This window comes from Pleurodeles waltl, chromosome 4_1, assembly GCF_031143425.1.
Source record: "Pleurodeles waltl isolate 20211129_DDA chromosome 4_1, aPleWal1.hap1.20221129, whole genome shotgun sequence".
NCBI classification, from domain to species: domain Eukaryota; kingdom Metazoa; phylum Chordata; class Amphibia; order Caudata; family Salamandridae; genus Pleurodeles; species Pleurodeles waltl.
The window spans coordinates 184,790,389-184,817,259 of NC_090442.1; the positions used below are offsets into that span (position 1 = coordinate 184,790,389).

At 43.7% G+C, this 26,871-nt stretch overlaps 1 protein-coding gene across 7 annotated transcripts in view; it reads left to right on the forward strand.

The window, feature by feature from the left end:
* ETV6 (ETS variant transcription factor 6) overlaps nt 1-26,871 on the forward strand; it is a 173,078-nt gene that overhangs the window by 126,625 nt on the left and 19,582 nt on the right. For all 7 annotated transcript variants that reach the window (XM_069228008.1, XM_069228011.1, XM_069228009.1 and 4 more), the window contains one exon: nt 26,182-26,324. In XM_069228008.1, the coding sequence (XP_069084109.1) occupies nt 26,182-26,324 (143 nt within the window). The remainder of the gene's footprint in view (nt 1-26,181; nt 26,325-26,871) is intronic.

Consider the following 26,871-nt stretch of genomic DNA (forward strand, 5'->3'; position numbering starts at 1 on the left):
TGCTGGTTAGGCTGCTTTCTGTGGCCCAAGGTATGAGATTAATGAATTCATTGTTCATCCTAATTTGCCCAGCACTAGCACCTATGTTGTCAGGAGGCAGTCCATACTGTATGACCTTTTAAACCAGGGCAGTCCCTTGCATGCTGACCTGTGTAGCCTCAGACGTATGTAAAAGGCAAAGACATGATCTACAGAGCGAATAGGGAGAGCAACTAGTGTCACCTTTTGGGTCTAGTAAGGGACAATAGTCAATTATACCTGACTTCAATTTCTAGTAGCATAATTGAGCATTCGTAAAGTGCACCTAACAAAATAAATCATTTCTAGGTGCTTAAGACAAGCGTTCCTAATAGCCATCTCCACAGAGCTCATATTGTTGGTGATGGAGGAATAAAGCAAATATGTTGCCACATGTTTTGCGATGCAGACACTGAAAAGCGCGACGGGTGCTGCTGCACCCGTCGCACGCCTTCCACTCCGCCGGCTCGATTCCGAGCCGGCTTCCTTGTTGAAGGCGCTTTCCCGCTGGGCCGGCGGGCGATCTGAATCAGATCGCCCGCCGGCCCAGCGGGAAAGTCAGAATACCCAACCGCCGCCCGCCTAGGTCGGAATGACCACCTTAGTCTTTTTGTTTGTTTAGTATAGTCAATATTCTTTTCAGGCACTGTTAGGGGACATGAGACCGTGTTCAGAAGCCATAATCAGAAGCCCTCCCTCAATCAGGCAAGTTAGGCTTTAACAATTTCTGGAGCTGGAGCTGTTCATTTTCCCAGGAATTGCACATGGAGTTACCCTGGAAAGAAAGTCCTGATTTCATGGTTTCGCACAAATGTCCAAATTGAAGTCCTGGCTATACCACAGATGCCAGTGTCATATTTCAAAAGGCAATGGGCACAGATTTAGGAAAGATTAAGAGGTCAATTTTAATTTTGGGCGTCTGGATTACAAGGAACTGGTATAAGAGAAGATGCATTTCTGTGATACTGACAATCTGAGAAGGTTGCACTTGTCTGAAGGACAGCAGCTCTTGTTGTGCTTTAAGGATATGTGTAAATCATACACCAAAGCTCACGCAGTTATCAAGTTGGTTTTGTCCTCACTCTTCATGGCGCTCCATTTCCTGAAGATGCCATATACTTACGGTTGACTGAGAGGAAGGAAGCAAACGCTGTAGTGTAAAAGTGGTGGCTGAGCTGATCCATTCTTATGCAGCGTAATTTTATACTCCGTCTGTTGATCCACAAGTCTGCAGTGAGCATAACAGGGTTTGTTGCCCACTGTTACTTTTAACATCTTTACCACAGAGGCAACAACCTTTATTATTAATCCATCTCAACATTCTTTATGAAGAACTTTTAAGTATCAGACATGAGCAAACAAAAATACATAATCCACATTTAAAATTCAAGGGATCTTACTAAAGGGATTTCTGGGTATAAAAAAAACAGAAGAAGCGTTTGACTGCTTTGTGAAAGATGTCTAAAACAGATTCATAATGAGTGGCTAAGGATCCAGATTCATGCCTTAAATCTAAAGAAAAAAATCCTAATTTCATAAACAATTAATATAGAAGCATCAAAAACTCAAATCGGTACAGGATTTAATGATGCATCTCTGTTTGCGGTGTCAGGATTGCTTGTTTTCTTTAATAAATATTTTATTGAGCAGAGTTAGTAAACAACAACCAGAGCATATAATACCAACAACTTAAAAATCCCGGAACCCATGTCAAGTTTTTAAAATACTTTGTCAGTTTAGCATATTTTGACACTGAAGAAATACAACTTAAACAGAGCTTATGACCTTATTTCTGGAATCTAATAACATCAGACGTATAGATCCTGCTCTCAAGTTCTGGATCCTAAGATCCCAGAATTGAATAAATGTGAACATATGCTAAAGTGCTTCAGAATGCTAGATAAAGCAATACAAAAGTGCTGGTGTGCTGGAAGAAAAGAGTAAAGCTAGTATCACCTACAAATAATACTCCCGTTGACAAGAATAGCACCGTGTTGCACATGGTGGTACTATTCCCCAACCCCTCCAGTAATCCAGATGAAATATGTGACACCATCCCTCCATGTCACAAAAAATTCAAATAGTGCCATGATGACTAAAATCTCTTTAAGCCTCCCACAATTATATACCGCCTCAAAATTTCTTGTTCTAGACATTTTCTCTAACCAATCTCCATATGATGGAACCTGTTCTGTAACGCAGGATTGGAGAATAAGCGAGCGGGCGATAGAGAGGGCAATGGACAGAAATATCTGTGTGTATTCACTCACTTGGTGGCCTTGTATTTGTCGAGCGAAACCGAATAGAAGCAGCGATGGTTCCCTCTCTGTACCTGCTCCCAAAGTTTGGCTCAAGGCCAAAGAAAGAAAATGCCAGAAGGGCACCAGTTTTGAGCAGGAGTAAAAAAATATGAAGTCACGCACAGTGCCTTCCTGCATACACAGAAAACACAGAGCCTCTGAAAAAGGGAATTTCCTGTGGAGGGCCAACGGGGTATAGTATGCCATCCAACGTGATAAAAATGAATTTCTCTTAAAATTGTCCGCTCTTAAGGCCTTGTAGCCCAAAATAGAAATCACTTGCCAATCATTCTCAGAAAACTGGCATTACGTGACTCTATCAGTCTTTCCTAGAACAGTGAGGCATATCTGTGATCCTAGGTTGCGGAGCAGCTTATACCAGTTGCCTATACCAGAAAGATTAGACCTAAAAAACACCCGCAACACAGGGTGCATTTCGGGGTGGAGATCCAAATAGTGGATCTCAAAAAAATGAACAATCTGCTGGTAGCTAAAGCTGAATCGTTTGCATGAATCGCCCCATCGTGAACAGATCTCCTGCCAAGTCATACATCTTCCCTGGAGTGAAAACTGTCCTATTTCCTTAAATCCCGAATAGTGACAAAATTTAATGTGTGATGAGGAGATTTGTAAGCCCGCATACCTGACCTCGTGAAGATTCAAGACTGTAAACCTGGTAAGATTTGATTAGAGCAATAAACTAATAGCAGCTGGGCACTCCAACCCTGACTTAGCTTATATCTGGGTTTTTCTGGTAATTTCAGGGTCTTGATAAAAACCAGAAGCTGTGTACTGGCCTCAAGCATCAAAACATCTAGGAAAAATGTATCAAACTTTGCTCCCCCACTCAATGTTCTGACCAGGATATCTAAGAGGACTGCCTCATAAGGCCTGTACATGAGGGAGAGCCAACCCACCCTGTGCAGTCACAAGCTGGAGCACTGAATACCTCACTCTGGGTGTTTTATGGTTCCATACGAATTGTTTAAACATAGTGTCAAGGTTGCTAAAAAATCTCTTGCTTATTTGATGGCAATTTCAGAAAATAAAAAAAGTAGTGACTGAAGAATAGACATTTTATAAGAGCCACCCTGCCAATCAAAGTCAATGGGAGAAGTGCCCGTTTATCCAAAAACCCTTTATTTTATAAAACACTGGTAGAAAAGTTAGGTGAAACAACTTGTCACATAAATCCCAAGATATCGAATTCGGCTTAGGATATTGCTTGTTACTGTAAGAAGTGAGGAAGACTACTACCAGGGGAATCGAAAAGAAGCAGTTCGGTTTTGTTTTGATTAATTTTATAGCCCCCAGTATCGTGAAACTGAGAATTCCTCCCTCAAATACGTTCTGTACCTTATCCCTTTCAGTTTCAAGTAAAGAATAACATAATCAGCCTAACATTTTCAATTTGGACATGCCTGGTAAAGGAGCTTCAATAGCCAAATTAGCCCATGTCCTAACTGCAAGGGGCTCTTAAAAAAGAAAAACGACAAAAAATAAATAAGGGAAAGAGGACATCCCTGCCGAGTCCCCTGATTGATGTTGACTACTTCCGCCAGCTGAGAATTTACCATAACTTTGGCTTGGGCACCTTGATATAGCTTATCAAGCATGTCAATAAGTCAGTAAGTTGGAGAGGAAAGCCACATTTTTCAAGGAAAAAAAGAGCATGCCATTTGACTAGATCGAAAGCTTTCCCAGCATAGACCATTATTACTGTTGCACTGATATTATCAGCTGAGGAATAATCTAATGCTTGTACTAGAAAGCTGGTGTTGGCAGCCATTAGTCGCCCGGCCACAAAACCCGTCTGATCCCTGTGGATTAGGGTTTGAGCAAGAGGAGTAGTATGGGTAGCTTATAGTCTGTGTTGAGCAAGTTTAGGGGACGGTGTGAATTTACATCACCAGGATTTTTTCCTTTCTTTAAAAAGCTATCTATTGTGGATTCCTTAAATGTACAAGTTATCTCCCCCTTCCATCATTGAATTAAACAAGTCGGTCAAAAAAGGTAAAAGCTCTCTGTCAAAAGTTTGATGGAATTTGGCAGAAAAGCCATTGTTGCCAGCCGCCTTCTCATTTGACATACCAGAAAGAGCTTCCTGTACTTCCCTAAGGGAAATGGTGGCCATGAGTTCTTCAGCCTGAAAGCAGGTCACCTGTAGAAGGCTAATTGAAAATAGTCCAGTCACTGCGGCTGCATGGTCTGGAAGCCAGACTCTTACAGTGACTTATAGTGCTGCAAAAATAGTTCAGAGACCTGAGCTTTACCACTAACTATCCTCCCTGTGATCGACTTAACTAGTTCCCTAACCACTGACGCTTCTTGCCTTACCTGAGTAGACCAAGACAGAAATCTACCTATTTGCCCTCTCACTCTCTTCATGCAACCTTTGCTGATATGTCCGTGAGCTCTCAATTTCCTCTAAAGGTAAAAAGGTCCTGCAGCTTTTCCTAAGCCTTAGCAAGATTCTCAACTGTACATGATTCGCCGCTGAGGTGACCTCTGGCCCCTCCCCCAGACATGCCATATTCCTTTCCGGACAGAGATGTTGGGAGATGCAGAGGTGCTGCGTTTCATAAAAAATTCACTTGATGCTTGCGATGCAATTCTTGAGGTGCTGTTTTCGAGGTGGCAGTATGACAGTCGGGTCCCGCCGCTTCTCTTGACAATGAAGGCGAAGCTGAAATTGAGCCAGCTGATGAGCGCTGCCATCACCTTGGCTTGGAATTGAAGTGTCGAAGCATCGCAGCAGCAACCCAGCTGGTTGGCCAAGGAGGGTAAGATGATACAGGGTCAGGGAGTCCCTTAAAGACCTTTTTATCCGGTTGCTATGTTGGTACTCCACTAGCCATAAAAAGAACTCCCCAATCAGACAGCAATCTTTAAGACCTGGCAGGTCTCTGCAGTCAACCTGCAGGGGTATTGAACTTGCTTTATGGAGCCTGAGATATTAAATCTGTTATTCCCTGCTAATTCTCATTCACTGACTGTATAGAAACCCCCAGGTTCCTTCCAGGAGGGTAGTGTCTCCTGCTGCCTTCCGATATCATTTTGATATACCAGCTGCCAATTGCGTACCTTTCTGCAACCAGTCATCGCGGGGGATATCTCTGCTGTGCCGTCAAAAAAATGAGGATGCATTTTAAGTCTGGGGCTCTTTCAGGAAACTCTGACTCTGCTGCGTTGTCACAGCGGGCTAAGAAACAGGTTGGCCAGCTGGTCTCAAGTGCAAATAGCAGTTTCCTTTCTCACAAGGCGGCTGGGATATCCTCTAATCCCACTAGCCCCGTGGATATCCTTCCACTACCAGGGCAACGAGACTCGAGTGAAGGTCCCAGAATTTCAGATCAGGGGCGGCTCCCCGGTCGTAACCGCAGGCCTCTTTGGTGGTGGATACAGTGGCGATAACCTTAACTTCCCCCTAATGCCGCTGGGAAGTCGGCAGTCTCCTCTTCTTCTCTATATGCTTGTGGGGCATCATCCCTTGGAGGGGCTCGTCTGGGCCTAAAGACTAAATTCGGTAAGGCTAAGGATTATCCTTTGTTTTCCAAGGGTAAATCAAGCTTGAAGTCCATGGAATTTGCACAGCCAGCTAACCTCCAGGCATCCTCGCCGGAACTGGCTTCTACCCCAAGCCTGGCCACAGTACCGTCACAGTCTGTTGGCCTACAAGCTACGATCTTCCATGGGCCCCGGCCTGCCACTGTGCCAAGTGACCAGCAGGAGAGACAGCGCAAGCTTCTACGGAAAAGGTAGTAACTATGCAAATGGACACTAAAAGTATGTTTAATATGATACTCAAAGAGAATAGGGACCTGAAGGCATCACAGGCCATTGAGGTGGCTGCGTTACACGCAAGTCTGGCCAAAATGGAGGAGATGATGGCTCTGTTCCCAGAAAGGCAAAAGGAGGCTGAGGAAAGAGTATCTCAATTAGAAGGTCAAGTTTCATCAATTCACAAGCATGCTACCCAGCTCAAGAAACAAAATTGACTCCTTGAAGCTAATCTCGAGGAGCTGGAGAACCACTCTAGAAGTTCCAACCTGCGCATTGTGGGGGCTGCAGGGGGCTGCGAGGGCCAACAAGTTCTTCAGTGGGTCGATTCCTTCATTAGATCTCAGGTCATTCCGGACCATTCAGGGGACCTATTGATTACAAGGGCTCATTCTGTACCAGTCCAACGCCCTCCCAGTACAAAGTTTCCATGCACCATTTTGGTCAACTTTATGGACAGTCGAATTAAGGAAAAGGTGCTGTCAGAAACTATCAAGCATATACAGTTTTCTACACTGGAGATTATCCAGTGTTGCATTTGTTCTGACATGACTGCTTCAGCTGCCTGACGGAGTAAAGAGTTTGTGAAACTGATTTATCTATTTAAGGCTCAAGGCTTGCAAGCTACCATTGTGCAGCAATCCAATTTGAAGGTTCTAGTTTGGGGGCAATTTAATATTTTTACGAACGTCTGAGAGACGCAACGGTTTCCTCACGAGCTCTTGAGTGTGCTCAATGTACCTAATGTCTCATCTGTAATATAAATTGTTAATTGGAGTGTTCAGTGCTGTTCGGCTTCCCCAGGCTGGTCAATCTGCTGTCTTAGGCTATCATGATTATTTACTAATTATGTTGTAGGTTGTCATGTTTTTATAAATTTAATTGTAGATTCCGGTCAGTAGACAATCTCTGTGCTCAATTAATACTGCAGAAACATAGAGACTTCAGTTCGAGTTTCCCAACCTTTCTGAGCCTTTCATCTGACTAATGGGGAAAATTAGTGGGGGCAGCCAGTGGATTGTTAGTGGTTTTTGGTTTTATCTAGCTCGGCTCCGCTAAGCGTTCTAGTTTGGTAACTATGCCTCAAGTTTACAGACTATATTGCTTAAAAATAGTAAAAAATGATTTTTTAGCTTTGTTACAGCATGCGGGGCAGGGTGTTTGAAAAATGAATATCTAGTTTTGTTATGGCATGTGGGGAAGGGGGGATAGGGTCGCCATAGGGTGCAAAGTCATGGCATGCAGCATAAGGTGCTATATTGCAAGAGGGATAATGCAGGCAAGTCTACACCCGCAAGGGGGTTTCGTTTTTTGTGGGGAGTTTTTGTTTTTGTTGTCTCACGTTTGGGGTGGGTCTCCCTTTTCGGGAGGATGGGTGAATTTTTGGGGAGACAAGGTCCAGTAATCCAGGATTTGTAAAGCGTGCAAATCACCCATGCAGGTCTCAAGGCGCTGAATTGTAGGCATGGTGAGATTAAGTGATTTGCCCAGAATCACAGAATGTTGAGCTTATGGCGAGACTTGAACCTGTTTCTCCAATGCCGAAGTCGGCAGCTCTAACCGTTATGCCACATCCTCACCTCCACGCAATGTAAAAATAGCAAATTTGAGTATGGATCCATTTTATTGAGCACACATCAGTGCAAGGTCACTTTTGAAAATTCATTTATGGTGTGGGGTGGTCTCCCTAATTGGACACAATATAAAAAAGAGCAGATATGAGTACAAGGTTGAGTTACGGCTATTTAACACAGATCGATACAAGGTCGCTTTTAAAAAGCAGGATGTTATTTGTAATGGGATGTGAAATTAGATGTGTTTCTTGTAATATAAAATGGTATGTCAAATATTTGGGAGTGTTAAGCTGGTTAGGGGCTTTCCGTCCAGATGTCATTTTTGCAGGAAACTCATGTGAAGACTAACCGCTCTAAAACTCATAGTCTGAAAAGACATGGGCAAACACTTTTTGCTTCCGCAAGTTTGGCATTTAGAGGAGTAGCAATTATCTTGGAGCGGCGGCAAGACTGGCAGGTCTGTGATTCGAGGCCCACAGGGCAGGTGGTTATGGCTAAAGGTTCAAGTTAACGATGCTCCACTAAACCTGGTTAATTATTATGCCCCTATAGCATATAACCCAAACGCTTTGTCAAAGCTTTACAAGGTGGCATGGGTGCTGCTGTGTCTGTGGCTCGGGGGGGGGGCGACTTTAACTTTATTCAAGACTTAGCGGGTTATTCCGACCCTGGCGGTAAAAACCGCCAGGGCCGTGACCGACGGAAAGCACCGCCAACAGGCTGGCGGTGCTTTCCTGCCCATTCTGACTGCGGCGGTAAAGCCGTGGTCAGAAAAGGGGATCCGGCGGTTTCTCGCCGGATTTCCCCTGGCTGGGCTGAATCTCCATGGCGGCGCTGCAAGCAGCACCGCCATGGAGATTCCGACCCCCTTCCCGCCATCCTGTTTCTGGCGGTTTTTACCGCCAGGAACAGGATGGCAGGAATGGGTGTCGTGGGGCCCATGGGGGCCCCTGCACTGCCCATGCCACTGGCATGGGCAGTGCAGGGGCCCCCTAACAGGGCCCCAGCATGATTTTCACTGTCTGCTTAGCAGACAGTGAAAATCGCGACGGGTGCAACTGCACCTGTCGCACCCCTGCAACACCGCCGGCTCCATTCGGAGCCGGCTTCTGTGTTGCAGGGCCTTTCCCGCTGGGCCGGCGGGCGCTCTCTTGGCGGTCGCCCGCCGGCCCAGCGGGAAAGTCGGAATGGCCTCCGCGGTCTTCTGACCGCGGAGCGGCCAAATGGCGGGGAATTTTGGCGGGCGGCAACCACCGCCCGCCAAAGTTGGAATGAGGGGCTTAGTGTTGGATTCTTTGAACAAATCAAAAAAACAACTCAAGACAAATACAAAAAAGGTCCTAGAAGTAATTAAGCATGATTCTGCTCCAGTGGATTGGTGGAGGTGCTATCATCCCAGTACTATGCAATTTACTTGTTTTCACAACAATATCACACTGCTTCCCAGATTGTCTTTTTCTTGGTCTCCTGCTGTATTGAGAGGCTTAACTCTGATAACTGGGACAATTCTTTCTCTGACCACTTGGTGATGAGGAATGGCTTGCCGACATGCAGCATTTTATCCTGGACTTTTTTGTTAAATTGTGGTACCACCTCAATTCTTTCTGTATAGGAGGCTTTAGAGCTGTGACAAGGGGCCATATTATATGGCCCATCAAGCTCGGCAACGTGAGAATCGTAGAAAACCAATTGCTTTGCTCCAAGCAGCTGTCAACTTGGCTTCACGGGTCAATTCTGGAGTTTAATAGGTCAGGATTGCTTCTGATGTTTAACAGAAGTAAGCCATTACAGATTAAATGGAATTCCACTCTTCGAATAAAAAAACAAAACACATAGTACACTTTGTATTAATTTTGGTAGTAAGAGAAGGACGCATGAAGGGTTTAGGAGCCTGAAGGATGCACCTGATGTCCCTTTAATGAACTTATCAATTAAGATGAATTAAGTATTCCTAAATCGAGTAGTGGCAAGGTAGCAGGACGTCGGACTCCTGTTGAATGGTATGAGCAGAATCCGAACAAGGAAGTGGTTGGTGAGGCTGTCAGAGTTCTTGGTCTATCAGAAACATTGTAAAATAAATGGTCTACATGTGCAGCCAAAAGTATGGATCTGGAGTCTATAACACATTCCTGAATACTTATTGTGTTAGGATGTTCAATCATCATTTGTCAGTTCAGTGAGAGCCCATACAACCACAGAAGGCCTGACGCAACAGTACATATTTTCTCACATGTCAATAGTGTTGGTGAGCATCGTAGCCCTGTTGCAATACGCATACAGGTGTGTAAACAAAAAAATGCAGCATGGATGCATTGGTGTTAGGAGTATGTTTCCCTTCTGTGTGCTTGTACAATCTTACCTTACAACTTTCCTCATGCACCCAGCACTTTCAGTGGCAGAAACAACTGCAGTTGGAATGTGAATTCCAGCCATTCTAAAAAGATGGCACAATTGTCAAATTGGCCTTCAACCATTGTGTATACCATTGGTCGAATCCTGAGAATGCACATACCCCTCCTTTGTTCTGTCAGGTTAGATGTAGAAAAAATGACCGGGTCATGGCAAGTAGCAGCACAGCTGCATGGAGAAGGTTTGAATGCTTAATCTTGCCTGGGCAAATGAAAGTGTCCCTTTCAGAACACACCCCGCAGCCCCCACACCAACTGAAATGTGACAGTAAAATCACAATAAAAGTGCGACCAGGTGAAAACACAGTCATTCCAATTTACATATACATTTAACACATTTTTCATATTTGCCTCATTTCAGGGCTGGCTTTGATGCAGCCCTAGAATCATTCTTTCGTCATTTGTCGAAATTTCCTGGAAGCCTCCAAACATCCCATGATGACCCCTATGCGTGTAATCATTTGATGATACCCAAAGATAAGCAGGTTGCCACATTGTGGATTAACCTCCAAGTCGGGCGAAGATTTTCTGATAGCTCGTGATTCAGACTGGTGCTGAGTGGGATTGGTACTTTAATCTGAAAAAAGAAGAACCTAAGATAAGCTGTTTTAAAGAAAAAACAAAATTAACAACTTTAGTGTTTTTTAGAAAGGAGAACAAGACACTGTATAGTCCTGTTAAGTACTGTTAGGGCGTCTGACCTTAGTAAGTAAACTTACAAGGGGACGCGAATAGGTCGATGAACCTTTTGACTCGCAATTAGGATGATCCCACCATAACTCCAGTACATGCAGATCAATAATCAATCAACAATATCAGTAATCTACAATAATCAATGACATTATTTATCAGTGGAGTCAGTAATTGTCACACACCATGACCTTTCAGTCATGAATAACCACACCTTGTAGTAAAAGTTAAAATATGTATTTCTCTATATTAACAATGCTAACCTCACGTAAATTAATCTCAAAATCAAATGGTACACATACAGAAACAACACTGGCTGTCCAAACCTGCAAAAGAAACGCAATCTAATCAAAGCTTGAACTATTACACATTCTAAGGTTACGGTGCAAATTAATAACAAGAACAATTGTGCAAACGAGATCACATACATTTAGATTCAGCAGAGAAAAGACATCAAACGTTATTCCCTATAGCAGATTTTCATTAGTGAGAATCCTTAACTAACACTATATTAGCATCAGCATGTTGGCCTTCATGCAAAACAACTTAGTAACTCAAATTTGGAAAACATCTAACTATGGCTCTATCAAAGCAGTAAGGTTGGTACCTAGAAAGAAAAAGCAAATATGCATGACATTCACATGGGTACAATAATAACTCTCCTCATTTGGGTCGCCAATCTAACATAGTCTTCGTCATCAGGACATTAGTCGATCAGCAAGGCATCAGGATTCAGCATCGAAGTTCAGAAAATGCAAAGTCTTTAAGCTTCAAAGGTTAAGCACGTCTCTTGTCAAGACGCACAAGAAAATATTGACCTTTCGGCTAGCAAGAAAATGGGCAATGGCAAAAGCACAATGACTCGAAGGAAATGCTCCTTTCTTCTCAGTGCAGTCTTGTTAAGTTAAATTCCCTAAAACGACTTCCCAAGTCCCTATTGGTCAAGGGATCGCATGTTCACACTTTGCCTAATAAAACTAAAACGTCAAATCTACGAATTCTACCACTACTCCGTTCACATGTCGCTGACTGGTTTCTCCTGCAAGTTCCTCATCATCCAGCTCGTCAGGTAACAATATTGTTGCAGCTTCTACTCCATTGTTCTACTCCTGAGAAAGTCAATCTTACACACATTACACATATAATGTTACATTTAGCAAGAACAGCATCTTCTAGCTGTCGGTTCTCATGAGAAAACTTTCCAGCTACGAGCAGATTTAAGCTACAATGGAAAATCACAGTTTAACTCTCTAGGACAGCCATTTATTAAACGTTAAGAAATACAGCTTGACATGAGGCCGGGCAACTTGGCCAAGACCTTCACTAAGTTAAGGCCTACAGTTAATAAAGCTAATACATAATGCATAACCCTTAATGTGACATATTACTACATTAGTCAAACATGTGCTCAACATTTCATATTAATAAACTACTAGTAAGTACACTTCGTGAACATTGGCGGACACTCATCATGATCACATTTTCCAATGCGTGCATTATTTTTCTACGTTACGTTTTCTACACAAATCCATTACTCATATTACATAGACACCTATTAATAATTTGTATTAAAACACCTGCGCTAGCAGTACACAGCACACGTCTCAGGAGGACAGAGTAGAGGAATTTCACATCAGTTCTGTTCCCCCGAGGGGAAGGTGGCATAACAGCAAAGACGTGTCCATATAAGGCTAGAAATCCCCCCCCCCCCATGAGAGTGGAACACCGCAGAGTATACAATCCCTCCGCCCCCACCACTACTACTGAGCAATGCAGTGGGATCACAATATTAGTTTCTCACATAGTCAGTTGCAGAGTCCCAAGAGGATAGAACCTAAATGTCAGAAGCTTTTTAATGTCTTGGACATGGTGAGGTGTATGCCCCCAACCCTATATTGTCGACGAATATATGTTACAAAGAGGCACCAGGTAATCTTGAACTTAGTAACTCTATCCCTGAGGAGGGCAGTTAGTTTTTCTATAGCATAGATATTTCATAGCTTACCCCACCATCAATATAGAGGGGGAGCGTGGGGCTGCTTCCACACTTGGGCTTTGCAGAGTCATGTTGCGAGGAGGAGGTGAGAGAGAGGCCTCCCCCCTAGGGTCATGATTTTTTAAATGTTGATTATTTCTAGATCTCCTTTCTGCAAACTGCCTCGATTACTCTGAGGATCAATGTAGCAATATTTTCAGAGCTCTCTTTGTGCTCTAGGTAGAAGGCTGGGTCCCTTTAGCAGTATTATAGCTTTGCTTTTAACTCTGGCCAGGCATCATGTTGAATAAATTCCTGTACTAGTTCATCATCAGCTGTACTACTGTTTTCCAGTCTTATCAATTAATGCAAATATAAAGCCTTTTTTGTTGGCCTTTTTTTTGGGTTCTGGGGCAGTCAGTTGTTGCTGGGCAGTATCTGTCGTGGATTCTGTGGTGGTGTCCCAGGGCCGCACATACTAATGCTGTGCAAATGGATAGTTAAGTTGCATCACAAGAACATTTGGAGACAAGTAAGCAGTTAAGGCTAATTCCAGTACTGTATGATACAAATTATTATATACAACAACCTCAATGCCCAGCCAGAATTATAGTTTTTAAAAATAATATATCCTTTATATTAATTGCAAGTCCAGTGTCTTGGATCCTTTGGCAGTCATACAGGTGCTCCACACTTTACTCCTAGGACTTGGCCTCGGGAGGCAGAATACCGCCAGTGCCGACTGTATTTCTGGCTCCCTATTATGACTTTTCCGATTCCGGTTTTCTAATGATTTGTCTCAAACGCATTCGGTAGTAGAGAAATAATCAAATCCACTAAACCCTAAAACTGAGCAGCGAAGGCCAGGGGTAGAGAAGGAAGGGTGCGGAAGAAGTTTCTTACCTGTTACACTGGGGTTGCAGCAAAGTAACTTCCATAAATCTCTAATGGAGGACAATGAAATCCAACAATGGTGCTGAAGGAAGCAAACAAATCCCACAGTGGCACTCAAGCAGACAAACCAGTGTGATGTGCTGTTGAAGCAGATAAATGTGACAATGGCACTGATGCTAAAAGGATTCTGGGATTAATGTCAATGTTTTCAGTCTTCTAGCTGAAAAGTCACATCAACATTGCTGCCGGCTCGTAATAGAGCCCGCGGCAATGCTGATGTGCAGCAGGTGCAGTAGCACCTGTTGCGCATTTCACTGCCCGAAATTCAGGTAGTGAAATGCGCGACAGGGCTATGCCTGGGGACCCCTGCACTGCCCATGCCAAGTGCATGGGCAGTACAGGGGCCCCCAGGGGTATCCCAAGTCCCCCTTACTGCCATCCTTTACATGGCGGTGTTTACCGCCGTGGCCAGGCTGGCGGTCGGGGACTCATAATACCCAGGGCAGCGGTGCTTGCACCGCTGCCCTGGAGGTGCCGGCGGTATGGCCGTGGCTATTGCGCCGCGATCATAATAATAATCATTACGACCCTGGCGGTCTACCGCCGGTCGCCAGGGTCGTAATGAGGCCCTAAGTCCTGCCTCACTATCTGAGCCAATACAGTATGTCTACATGTGGCGGCCCCCATAAAAGTTTGAGGGGAAGATCACTGACCTGGTATACTTTATGGCAGAAAGAAGCAGCCCACTGGACAGATGGGGAATTACAGCCACCAGAGTCTGATGACTTGCAGCAAGGCACCACACACCATCATAACTCCGCATCTAACCGGGTGCCTTGACTCATTGCCTAGGTCTGTATTGTCAATTTCATCTCCTGTTTAGGAGGTCCTGTCAGGTGGTGGATTGGATTATATTTGTTTACCATTATTGACCTGTTTATCTGTACAGAAGTGTAGGGATGTTGTCTAAGGGCCTAGTGGCATTGGCATGTATTGTTATGCATGTTAAATGTTGAATAGTTCTGTACAGGGATGTACAGTGTCTCTTATTAATGAAGAGGGTTAGCAGAAAGAACATTGCCCAGGGATACAGGTAAAGCGGGGGTGAGGTTTGGATCCACCAATAAATATCCAGACATCCAATAGAGAACAGTGGACTGGCACAGCCAGGCACCTCTGGCCCTTGCAGTGTATTAACTGCATCTGCAGTGGTGGCTTTGTATGACATGTTATTAGATGTCCCAGTGGGCACATGATGTCCCTTATCAAGTGTTTTTTCATCCAGATTTGTCATAATAAATATCCTTTGTGGCATTCATATGACAAAATCATATTAGAGATAGGATTTGAGTGAGGGGCAAAGGTGCACTGTGTGGAATTGCCATTTTTGGGATTGGTGGAGTATGAGATTGTTCAAGATTTAGAACTGAGGAATGGAGTTTTGCTTCTGCCCTCGTTATTCTTGATGCGGTGGATCATAACACATTAACCCAAAGACTTGAGGAAGCCAGAATAGAGGTTATAGCTCCCGCTTGGATCACATTGTACCTATTTAATAGAACAAATATTATACATACTCCGCTATTCCCTTCTAAACCATACTGAATTAAAGCAGTAGACCCTCAAGGCTCAGTCATCTCACTTGTGTTTTCAACATCTATATAAAAACATTACCAGGTCTGATCAATGGTTTTGACTTCACCTGCTTAAACTACTCGGATGGCGCACACATACTTCTGAAATTGGTAAACCCAAAAGGTATTGGAATAGCAAAAATCTTCAGTTGCCTCCGGGCTGTTGAGCAATGGATGACATGGAGCCACCTAAAAGTGAATGCCTCTAAAACCAAAACCATACCTCTGGCGACTAGAAAACCTATGACCCTCTCTTTGCCTGACCCGACGATCTAGGACCATAGCCAAAAATATCGAAATCTCCGAATTATTATGAATGCCAAGATTTCATTGAATGCACAAGCGGGTAAAGTAGCCAAATCAAACTTTCTCGCAATGAAAACACTGCAATGCATCTCCCCCCAACTAAGGTTCCTGCACAAGGGACAAGCTACCGTCTCTCTTGTCCTATCTTCTTCGTCAGCTGTGGAAAAATTGGAGTATTCAGCACAATGCTGCTGGGCTCCTCCTACATGTAGAGCCACAAGCACACATCTTCTCTGCTTTGAGGGCCCTATACTGATTACCATTTCTCTGAAGATCCATCTTTAAGCTGCTTTGTATCACACACAAAGCAACTCATGGCAACGTGGCAACTCTTTATCAGGCAGAAAATCATACAACAAAGGAACCTACACTCAACAATGGCTCCCCACCTCAACAGCCCTACTTAAAAGAGAAGAACCATGTGTGAATCATCTTTCTCTGTTCGAGCAGACAAACTGTGGAATTCACTACACGCCCACATATATGATCCACCGACAACCATCTTAGCTGCAGAAAGTTAGTCAAGAGCTGGCACTACTCCACGGGACAACTATGCATAACGCAACACTGTACTACAGCAGTGTACTCAGACATTACAAACTATACTTCTTACAATACAGACATGAAGATGTCGGTCTACATGTAATTGTACATTGAATTATGCTTCCTGTTATAAGCAGATACATTTATATGAGGGAAAACTATATTTCACCACAACCTACATGTGTATATCAGACCGTGTCATAGTTGCCCCCTCTATGTACACATAGGTGCATTTATAGAGAAGTTGATGCCTGCTACTAAAACTTTAACAAATGTCATAAAAACATTTGCATATTTCACCACAAGGTTAATGCGCACATCAGGCCATGTAAATATTGCTGCCTCTATGCACGTATAGGTACCTATATAGAGGTGTTTAATCCAGCCAGTAAAACCTTACCAAGTGTCATGTGCATAGCTGTATATATAAGTTAATTTAGAAAATCCTCCTTCCACCCTTTGGCCCATCTTTCCTCACTCAACTTTCTGATCACTATGAGCCCCCAAACATCCTTCTCAAACGTCCCCTCTTTTTTTAGCCATGTCACCCAAAAGTTACATACTACCACTTCTTACAGAAAAACATTGGTACTTCCCCTTTCAAATCCATTTCCATCATTCTATCCCTACTCTAATCTTTACTAAAACACAAGAAATCAAGAACCCAAAAAGCTAATGCACAAGGAAACAAATGTGCTGCTCTATTAACCTGTAATCTTGGGTTCTGGAGTAGCGTGCTGCTTCCCACAGAGCACTCCAATGCCTCCTCAGGGATAGCAAGCGCTTTATAAATACAATTTACAATTGTATGGTTAAAGTGCCACTGCTGTTACTAACTCTTGCTCCTCCAAAACCGTATAATGGAACGGTTTACTTTTTTCTTTTTACCAAATAAATATGGCAAGCAGAGGTAGCCCCTTTAATAAATGTCCTGGTCCAGTTACAGTTCCTATAGCCCTTTTGAGGCTAACATTTGCCTCTGAACTCCATACTTCATAAGGATGACTAATGCTTTTGGTAACTTGGTAGCGTTTCTGAAGTCATGGTGCCTCTCGGCAATCCCAATGTTCATAAAGGGGAAGCAGGTAGGCCCAGCCTAGATTAACAGCATGGGCCATGGAAGCTAAGCTACTTCTGATGATGGCATGCTTTCCGGGAGGGCTTAGACTCCCAAGAGCAGTGCTTAAAATTGTTCTTGCGTATCAATAAGTATCTAACATTAAGGAGGGGGGTATCCGCTTAACTTTTGCGGACCTGTTCTCTGCTTTTGACATGGTGAACAGGTCCAAATTCTTGTGACTTACATCCACAATATATATATATTGAGAGTTGGCACCTTTTGTAGAGTAGATTGAGAGCAGATCTCGGGTACTTTTCTGCAAAGTCAGGAATGTTGGTTACTGTTTAGTTCAGATGAGCATCATGGCTTCTTTCTTGTTCACTTTTGTACATTAGTAGACTGAACAAGGATCTGATGTCAGTGCCCCCTGATTCTCCTACACTAGATGGCTGACCTCAGCTGATCCCACTACACTCGGGTGATGTGATTTTACTGTTGCGTACAGCCACTGATCATTGGGTTGGAAAGTTTGGCAGCTAGGTTTGTGTGTTTTTTTTCTATATCATGTGGAAAATGTTTTCCAAGAAAAGATACATTTCTGCTCGTAGCTCAGTATTGTTTTCAATGAACCTCAAAATTGGTACCCAGAATCGCATATGTGCAGTAGACTGTCCCAGACAAATAGGGGTATTTGTAGTTTTGCTAATAGATATGGTGGCATACATGTCCCTTCTGTACTGTAGATTTATTGTGCCAAATGTGTCCCCACTGTGGATTTGTGGGGCAGGTTAATTGGGACATACAGTCAATCCAGGTAGAGGAAAATTACTTTCTTCCTGAAGTTCAAGCTTGGTTTTGTATGGTAAGATTTCACTTTAAAAATATACAGTGGGATCAAATTGTCTCAGTTTGATTTGTGGTCTTTGGTGCAACCCCCACTATCTTACAAAAATAATTTAGCTGGTATTTTGATGGTAAAAATTGTTCTCTGCATACCCTGGGTTCACTTAGTTTGCCAAAAGACAAGCAGACTGTGCAGTGAGGCAGTATTCAAAGCACCAACTGGTCTAACAAAAAGCCCTTTTTTTTATAGTTTCAAATCCAAGCCAGAGGCACCCAAGCTGGAAAGATGGCTGTAAGAGCTTTTATTCCCATATAAAATCTTATGGAATGGTGGGCGAATGTTGTGCTTCCTGCTTGGTTTTTAATACATAGTGTTTTTAGATCTCTGGGTCTGTGGTTTGTAGTTTTTAACTTTTATCTAATCTGTAATACGTGTAATGCTGATCTTAGTAGTAAGGAGATAATGTTTGAACTTTAACTCTGGTTTGCACAGCGCAGGCCACTGTTACGATTATTATGGTGATGATTTTTCCCCAAATAATGCAAATTGCATTTACATTAATATATATGTTTATATGACAGATACTGTTGATCCAAAGTAAATAAATTGATAGATTGATTGAGAGCCATTGCTTGTGATGTTCACAGGTGGACCAGTCTTTGGGAGGATGCTTTCACAAGAGAGAAAACTGTACAACTTAGTTAGGTCAGAAAGTCCTAGAATATTACTCCTACTTCTAAGCTCTATTCTGACTTCGAGTACCTTGACACCTAGTTGCAGGACCAGAAACTGATACTCGGATCCTTTCTTCAAAGTTGCACGCAGCTGGCATACCCTTTGGGGAAGCGTATCCTCACAAGTCCCTTTTTCCCATTGATGCATATGGACTGATACCCGCTTCTCTTGCACTCTCCATTCCCACACCAAAGAGCTTGTGCCTCACCAGTTTTCTTTCCTCCTCTTTTTAGCATCCTTGCTCCAGCTTGGGCTGGCTGCTCATGGTACAAGCATGTACGTCGTGCCAGCGGCAGTTTGTTGAGGCAAACCTGCACAAATACTGAGCGTCTTACTAGGGGAACAGCCATCCAGTGTATTCTACTCCTTTTGTGACTAAAGTGATGATGTCTTAAATAACAGCCTCTCACTTATGCGCAGCAATTGTCATAATATCCTAAAGGATACGTGCTAGGGCTTGGAAACCAGATGCAATATCAAGCTTCTTAATTTTGCTCTTTCTGATTTAATGTTATTGACTCATGCTGAAATGAACTGTAGTTATTTAAACTGCAAAAGGTTAAAACCTAGACTAGATCAGGCTCAATCCAAGCTCTTAATTCACATGGAAGGAGTGTCCCTAGATAAGTAGTTGAACACTCTTGGGGTTGAACCTTCCGCACGCCACACACTGGCACTGTTGGGTTGAATTGAACTCCATGTCTGGACGTTGTGGTCTCAGCATTATATTGCACTATGTGGACAAAAAAAGGTGTCCTTGTTGGTACAGTAAAAACAACAAGTGATGGACGGAATGCTGAACATTGTCAAACACTCACCCCCAGTCATAGATCTGGGTTTAATCCATCGTTCTTTTGCTCACCATGCCACCCCAGTTTGGACCCAGCCATATGCAAATCAGTCTTGACCCTGTTCCTCATGGGAACAGTCCAGACCGAACTGCCAAGCCAGGTCATCACTGGACCGGAAACGAGCATCCTGGGACCGGTTTCAGGGTTTCACCCCTCATCAGCCAGGCTAGCTTGAATCCAGTGGCATGGGAAGCACGGGACCCACGTCTGGGCATACCCTTCCCACTTAGGGCAATAAAGCAAAAACAACAAGTGATGGACGGAATACTGAACATTGTCAAACACTCACCACCAGTCATAGATCTGGGTTTAATCTATCGTTCTTTTGCTCACCATGCCACCCCAGTTTGGACCCAGCCATATGCAAATCAGTCTTGACCCTGTTCCTCATGGGAACAGTCCAGACCGAACTGCCAAGCCAGGTCCTCACTGGACCGGAAACAAGCATCCTGGGACCGGTTTCAGGGTTTCACCCCTCACCAGCCAGGCTAGCTTGAATCCAGTGGCATGGGAAGCACAGGACCCACGTCTGGGCATACCCTTCCCACTTAGGGCGATAAAGCAAAAACAACAAGTGATGGACGGAATGCTGAACATTGTCAAACACTCACCCCCAGTCATAGATCTGGGTTTAATCCATCGTTCTTTTGCTCACCATGCCACCCCAGTTTGGACCCAGCCATTGGCAAATCAGTCTTGACACTGTTCCTCATGGGAACAGTCCAGACCGAACTGCCAAGCCAGGTCCTCACCGGACCGGAAACAAGCATCCTGGGACCGGTTTCGGGGTTTCACCCCTCATCAGCCAGGCTAGCTTGAATCCAGTGGCATGGGAAGCACGGGACCCACGTCTGGGCATACCCTTCCCACTTAGGGCGATAAAGCAAAAACAACAAGTGATGGACGGAATGCTGAACATTGTCAAACACTCACCCCCAGTCATAGATCTGGGTTTAATCCATCGTTCTTTTGCTCACCATGCCACCCCAGTTTGGACCCAGCCATATGCAAATCAGTCTTGACCCTGTTCCTCATGGGAACAGTCCAGACCGAACTGCCAAGCCAGGTCCTCACTGGACCGGAAACAAGCATCCTGGGACCGGTTTCGGGGTTTCACCCCTCATCAGCCAGGCTAGCTTGAATCCAGTGGCATGGGAAGCACGGATGGATTAAACTCAGATCTGTGACTGGGGGTGAGTGTTTGACAATGTTCAGCATTCCGTCCATTACTTGTCGTTTTTGCTTTGTCGCCCTAAGTGGAAAGGGTATGCCCAGACGTGGGTCCCGTGCTTCCCATGCCACTGGATTCAAGCTAGCCTGGCTGATGAGGGGTGAAACCCCGAAACCGGTCCCAGGATGCTTGTTTCCGGTCCAGTGAGGACCTCGCTTGGCAGTTCGGGCTGGACTGTTCCCATGAGGAACAGGGTCAAGACTGATTTGCATATGGCCAGGTCCAAACTGGGGTGGCATGGGTAGCAAAAGAACGATGGATTAAACCCAGATCTGTCACTGGGGGTGAGTGTTTGACAATGTTCAGCATTCCGTCCATCACTTGTCGTTTTTGCTTTGTCGCCCTAAGTGGGAAGGGTATGCCCAGACGTGGGTCCCGTGCTTCCCATGCCACTGGATTCAAGCTAGCCTGGCTGATGAGGGGTGAAACCCCGAAACCGGTCCCAGGATGCTTGTTTCCGGTCCAGTGAGGACCTGGCTTGGCAGTTCGGGCTGGACTGTTCCCATGAGGAACAGGGTCAAGACTGATTTGCATATTGCCAGGTCCAAACTGGGGTGGCATGGGTAGCAAAAGAAAGATGGATTAAACCCAGATCTGTGACTGGGGGTGAGTGTTTGACAATTTTCAGCATTCCGTCCATCACTTGTTGTTTTTGCTTTGTTGGTACAGTGCCATCATCTCTAACTCTCAGACAAGGGGCAACCCTCCTTGCATGGGCGAGCTCCTGCTGTCCAAATCAACCCATGTCCAGGTGCCCAATCCTTTGCGGGCATATCAAACCAGTCTAGTCCCTCTCCCACAAGGTCCATGCTGTTATGGCCACTTCTCCCTCATTCCCGATGGGTCTTATCCGTTCAGTGCAGGTGGGAGTCGAGGAAGAGCTAGGACACCTATGCTTTGAGCGGGAGCACTCCTTACAAGAAACATCACAAGAGGTAACATTCCTCTTGCTCGCTGGTAATATAACCCACCTTGCCGGTACCAGGAAGGCACAGGAAGACGTGCACAAAGAATGGTTCTGGCTCAAGCTGACCACACTCTTGGGGCACACCTGCTTGCCAGGTGCTGTTAGTTAGAGACTTGTATTCTAGGCCTATTAAATGGGTCAAGGAATGCATAACCTTTCTTCCTCTCTCCCCTGCATTCAGAAATTGAGGAGGCCTAGCTGGTTGGGGCTTCTACTTCTTCATGAGTATTCCAACATCCTGGTGGTACCAGCAGGCAACCTTCCATGGACTCCTTTGGCGAAAATATCTCACTGACTAGTCCCCTATTTGGAAGAGGTAACACCATGGTTGCCACCTCGGATCACAAGATGAACTAAGATGCAAGATGCCTTGGTGAATCAACGGTCTTGCCTCCAGTTTGAGTGCCAAGCTGAATATTCTGGAGCATTTATCGGTCCATTGTGATCCAGTACAGGCAATTGGAGCACGTCCTTCAAACCCTACTCAACACTTCATTGAGTCTCCTACAGCCACAACGAGGAAGATAGCAGATCCCAGTTGGGACCAAAACTGCTTTACCGACAGTAATGTCAGCACTGCTGAGACCCAAGACTCAAAGTTATATTCATTTATTTTTGTAAGGGTTTTTCACACATGGGCAGTCTTGCATTTTGCAAACTAACTTCAAACCCTAAAGTAGGAAATGGTGAGATCAGGGTAGAAATATTTTCTAAAGGATTGTTTTCTCATTCAATAAATATCAGGTACCAACATTAGAAGTTGGGATTGCCAAAAATGAAAGGGAAATAATAAGATGAGGAAGGTAAGTTAAAAAAAAAAAAAAAAAAAAAAAGGTTCTTGAACACCATCCCCACAAAAACAGGAACAAATTCTATTTATTTTCAGCTTTACACTGTGTGAAGTAGACCACTGGGCAGCAGAGCACTTTTCATAATGTGAAAAGTTAAGGCAAGGTACATATTTACATGTACACGAGTTGTTGAGAGATGTGGTCCAGTGGGTAGTACTATTTGAAGGAAAGAAAACGATCATCATGGATTGAAGGTAGGTCCACCAAGAGTGGAGGGTGTTTGAGGTGAGACTGAATATTGAAATCCAAAGTAAATTGAAATTTTTGAAATTTATGTTAGAGGAGTAAGCCTTTTAGTTCTTCGTTGAAAGGAACCTCGGAAGGGATGGTCTTGCTAGAAGGATGAGTGGAGGTCCAGATTCTGGGAGTGCTCCCCCAAGAAAAACTGTTTATGAGTTTTAGGTTTTTTTGTGTGTTTTTTTGTAAAAAAAAAAAAAAAAAAAAAAAAAAAAAGAATTTAAACAAAGGCAGGTTTCAGGTCTGAGAGTTTCTGAACTCCTCCGGGAATAGTAGCCTACTGATATGGTTAGTTTGTGAGGTAAGAAGTATTTTTCTTTTCACTATGCAGGGTTTTGTTAGCCATAAAAGTCAGTTTAAGTACATTTATGGACTCAATAGAGAGACACTTTAGAGCAGAGTTCTGCAAAGTCGGTCCTGGGGAGCCGGGTCCATGCCAGGTTTTTAGCATATCCACATTTAGAAAAAAGATGTTTCAGAAATATACATTTTTCTATATGTGGACATGCTAAAAATCTGGCATGGACCAGGCTCTCCAGGGCCGACTTTGCAGAACCCTCCTTTAGAGCAATCGAGATTGGAGAAATGTCATCATAACTTGGGCTCCTGAGACTAGGTGAACTGTTGCTGTTAGTGGGCTCAGATTAATTTTAGAAATGCCAGACAGTAATGAGTTGCTGTAGTCCAAAGTAGAGAAACAAAGATTGCACTATCATCCTAAAGTCCTCAGCAGGTGTAAGAGACTGAATTCCTCCGAGTCTGATTTGATAATTTTCTCCTTTTGCAAAGGCATTTATGCAGAATATAGGTAAAGGTGTTGTTGCAGACTCAACCTAATGATTTGGGTTCTCTGCAATTGATGATGCTTTGACATTGAGCTTCTTTGAGGCCAATAATCAGGTTTGGACTTGGGTGTCTCTGTGAGGAGTCGAATGTAGAAGTGGTTTTTGGGGTTTCAGCTTGACGTGCAAGCGTATTCCAAGACTTTGTCATCAAGGGTTTTTGCCAGAGCATCTATGTTGCCTGGCGCTGCGACTTTCAGATCCATTTGCGTATTGTCAGCATACAGTTGAAAGGAGATGTTAGCCTGTCTTGGGGAGTTGAAGGCCTCTGTATAAATAAAGTGAAAAGTGTAGAGGTGCTTGAGGAATTCCTTGCTGGAGAAGAGCCGTGCTGGAGAGGTAACTCAGATGTTTTACCTGTTGTACAAATAGAATGGTTGCTAATGATTCAAATCGCATTGGGAGTGTTCTGTTCATCAAATGCTTTCTTACAAGATTTCTAAGAGAGACACATGGTTCAGTTTGTCAAAATCTGGGCCATTCTAGATGTATAAGTAGTCAAGACCCACCTTAACCTATTATTTACAGTGCATCATCCACTATGCAAAACTCCACAGTACAAAACATTACTATCTAGGTAAATATGAGAGGCTTCCACTTAAAAGGAACAGCACAAAGCTATCTCCGTCTGAGGCCGGAAAATGTTATAGAATTAAATTCGCTATTTACACTGCAATCTCATTTTGCCAGCACTATCTACCCACTCCAAGCTGAATTGTTAGTTTACGGGCAGGACTGAGAGGAGCACAATTGCAAAACCAGGGCTGCTTCTAAATTTAACGTAGGCCTAAAGTTATGGCACTTTGACAGAGCTGCCTTACAACTCCTACAAAAGCCATGAACAACAAAGAAGAAATTCATTCAAGTTCCAAGAGTTGCCTAATGCCAACTCTTGTGTGCATCCGCAACTCCTTGCACAATGCTGCTATTGTGACAGAAGACCACCAAGTCTCACCTCAGTTCAGAGTTTCTTGCTTCCTTTGTTAGGGCGCACCAGTATATGGGCTGTGCACCATACTTGGGGAAATATAAGCAGATCTGCAAAACGCGTGTTGAATTAAGTGTTAACCATTGGAAAGAAGGCTGGAAAAAAATCCTAAGAGTTTGATAGTAAAACCCTAGCCCTAACATTAAAACGCTAACCTTAACTTTGTAAAGTTTCCCATTCATTAATTGGGAATGTACATGTTTTAGAAGTACTCCAACTGTGTAAGCAGGCAGTGCACCACAGCCTCTTCAGTACAGATGACTGACTGTCCGGCAGTAGATTTCAGGCTGAACATTCTTAATGTGGGTGCAGTGCGAGCCACGCACCAGCTCTCCAAAAAATGGGACCGCAGAACATGGAAGGAAGGAGGCCATGTTTCATTTGCCTCTTGACCAAGAATCTACAACCTTTTCTATAGTAAGTGCTACTTACGTTCAAAGAAAACCCTCTTTATCTGCTAATACTATTAGAGCTGTATTACTAACAACATCAGACAAGATTACATTAGTGACAAACATATGCAAGATTACTTGCAGTGGTTATCGCGATCAGGCTCTGTTGCCTGCAGTAATTTTAAAAGTAATTTGTCTGTGTGGAATGCCTCTACATGTCGAATACGTAACAGTCACAGCTGCAAAGCCCCTAGCACAAAGGTAATAATATTTGTAATAGTCTCCCCAACACTGTTTGACTTTTGTCACTCAAACATCAGCTTTAACTATATTTTTGGAAGTTAGCCATTTTTCTTCAAATATCAACATGTGAATTCTGAAAATACACATTTTTGTTTCAAATACACACTTTTCCAGGTCTACCGTTGACTACAACTCTTTTTTTTCTCTTGGATCTACTGTTTATGTGGGTAAACATTGCAAATCTGGAATCTGATACGTATTATAAGTCTTCTAGATATCTGTGGGTGGGGGGGAATATGGAGAACTAGAAGCAGCAGCAGTGGGCGCTGGAATCTCACTAGGATAAGATGTTGCTAGACAGGTGGCATGCATAACAGCCCTGATTTAAATGGCCATGAGGCATGCTCATGCAAGAAGAATCATCTTCAGAGGCCATGTGTAAGACCACTTTTGCTTTGTGTCTGGTGGCTTAGTGGACTAAAGCATCCACTTCAGGGATCTGTGTTTGACCTCACTATCACTGGTTCGAATCCCTGCGGGTCTACTCAGTTTTTCAACCTCCTGAGGTCAATAAAATGAGTAACATTGAGTTTAGTAACAGTAAACATCTATTATTCAGTTCCAAGATGCCCCCTGCTGGTGACTGTTCGCTATACAAATGCTCAAGTTGTGTTACTTTTGCTGGACCTTTTAACTACAAACATGGCATAGGTGGAGTGTAAGAAATACTGCTTGACAATATTTCTCTGATGTTCCTAATAAATTGATCCTTTAATCCAGTTATATTGTTGAGTAATATTTATTTGCCTCCTCTACAGACTGCAGATTGCTGTGGGACTATGTCTATCAGCTGCTCTCTGACAGCCGCTACGAAAACTTCATCCGGTGGGAGGACAAGGAATCCAAAATATTCCGCATTGTCGATCCGAATGGGCTGGCACGACTCTGGGGGAACCATAAGGTGAGTGCCAGAGCATGGCCTGGTTCATGCCAGGGGTTTTCTGTGCACCTGGAGGTATGCTGTGTCTGCCAGGGAGTGCTGGCATCAAAGCCAAGTTGTAGGACCGCGTGTCAGTGGCACACAAAGGACAGAGGTCTGTTCTTTTGCTTTTGTAAATGAATCCTATAAATATCTCTTATCACAGTGCCTCTTATTCTCTTTTATCTTTGCTCATTAGATCTCTTCCTTCTGCTACCTTTCCAGTGTGTTTCCTCTCTTCCCACTTTGTCAGTCTGTTTCCTCCTTTTTCTTTCTCTCCTGTTGTTCTTTTTTCTACCAACTTATGATTTCACACCTCTTTTATTGCTTAGTGTCTGTCTTTCAGCCATTTTGTATCTCCATTATTGGTGTCTTTTTTTCTCCTCCTCCCTGTCTGCTGCTTCCCCATAAAAAAAAATATATATATATATATATATATATATATATATATATATGTTCGATGGCATGTGTAGCTGCAGATACACATGCTGTGCACATCCCGCCATCTGGTGTTGGGCTCGGAGTGTTA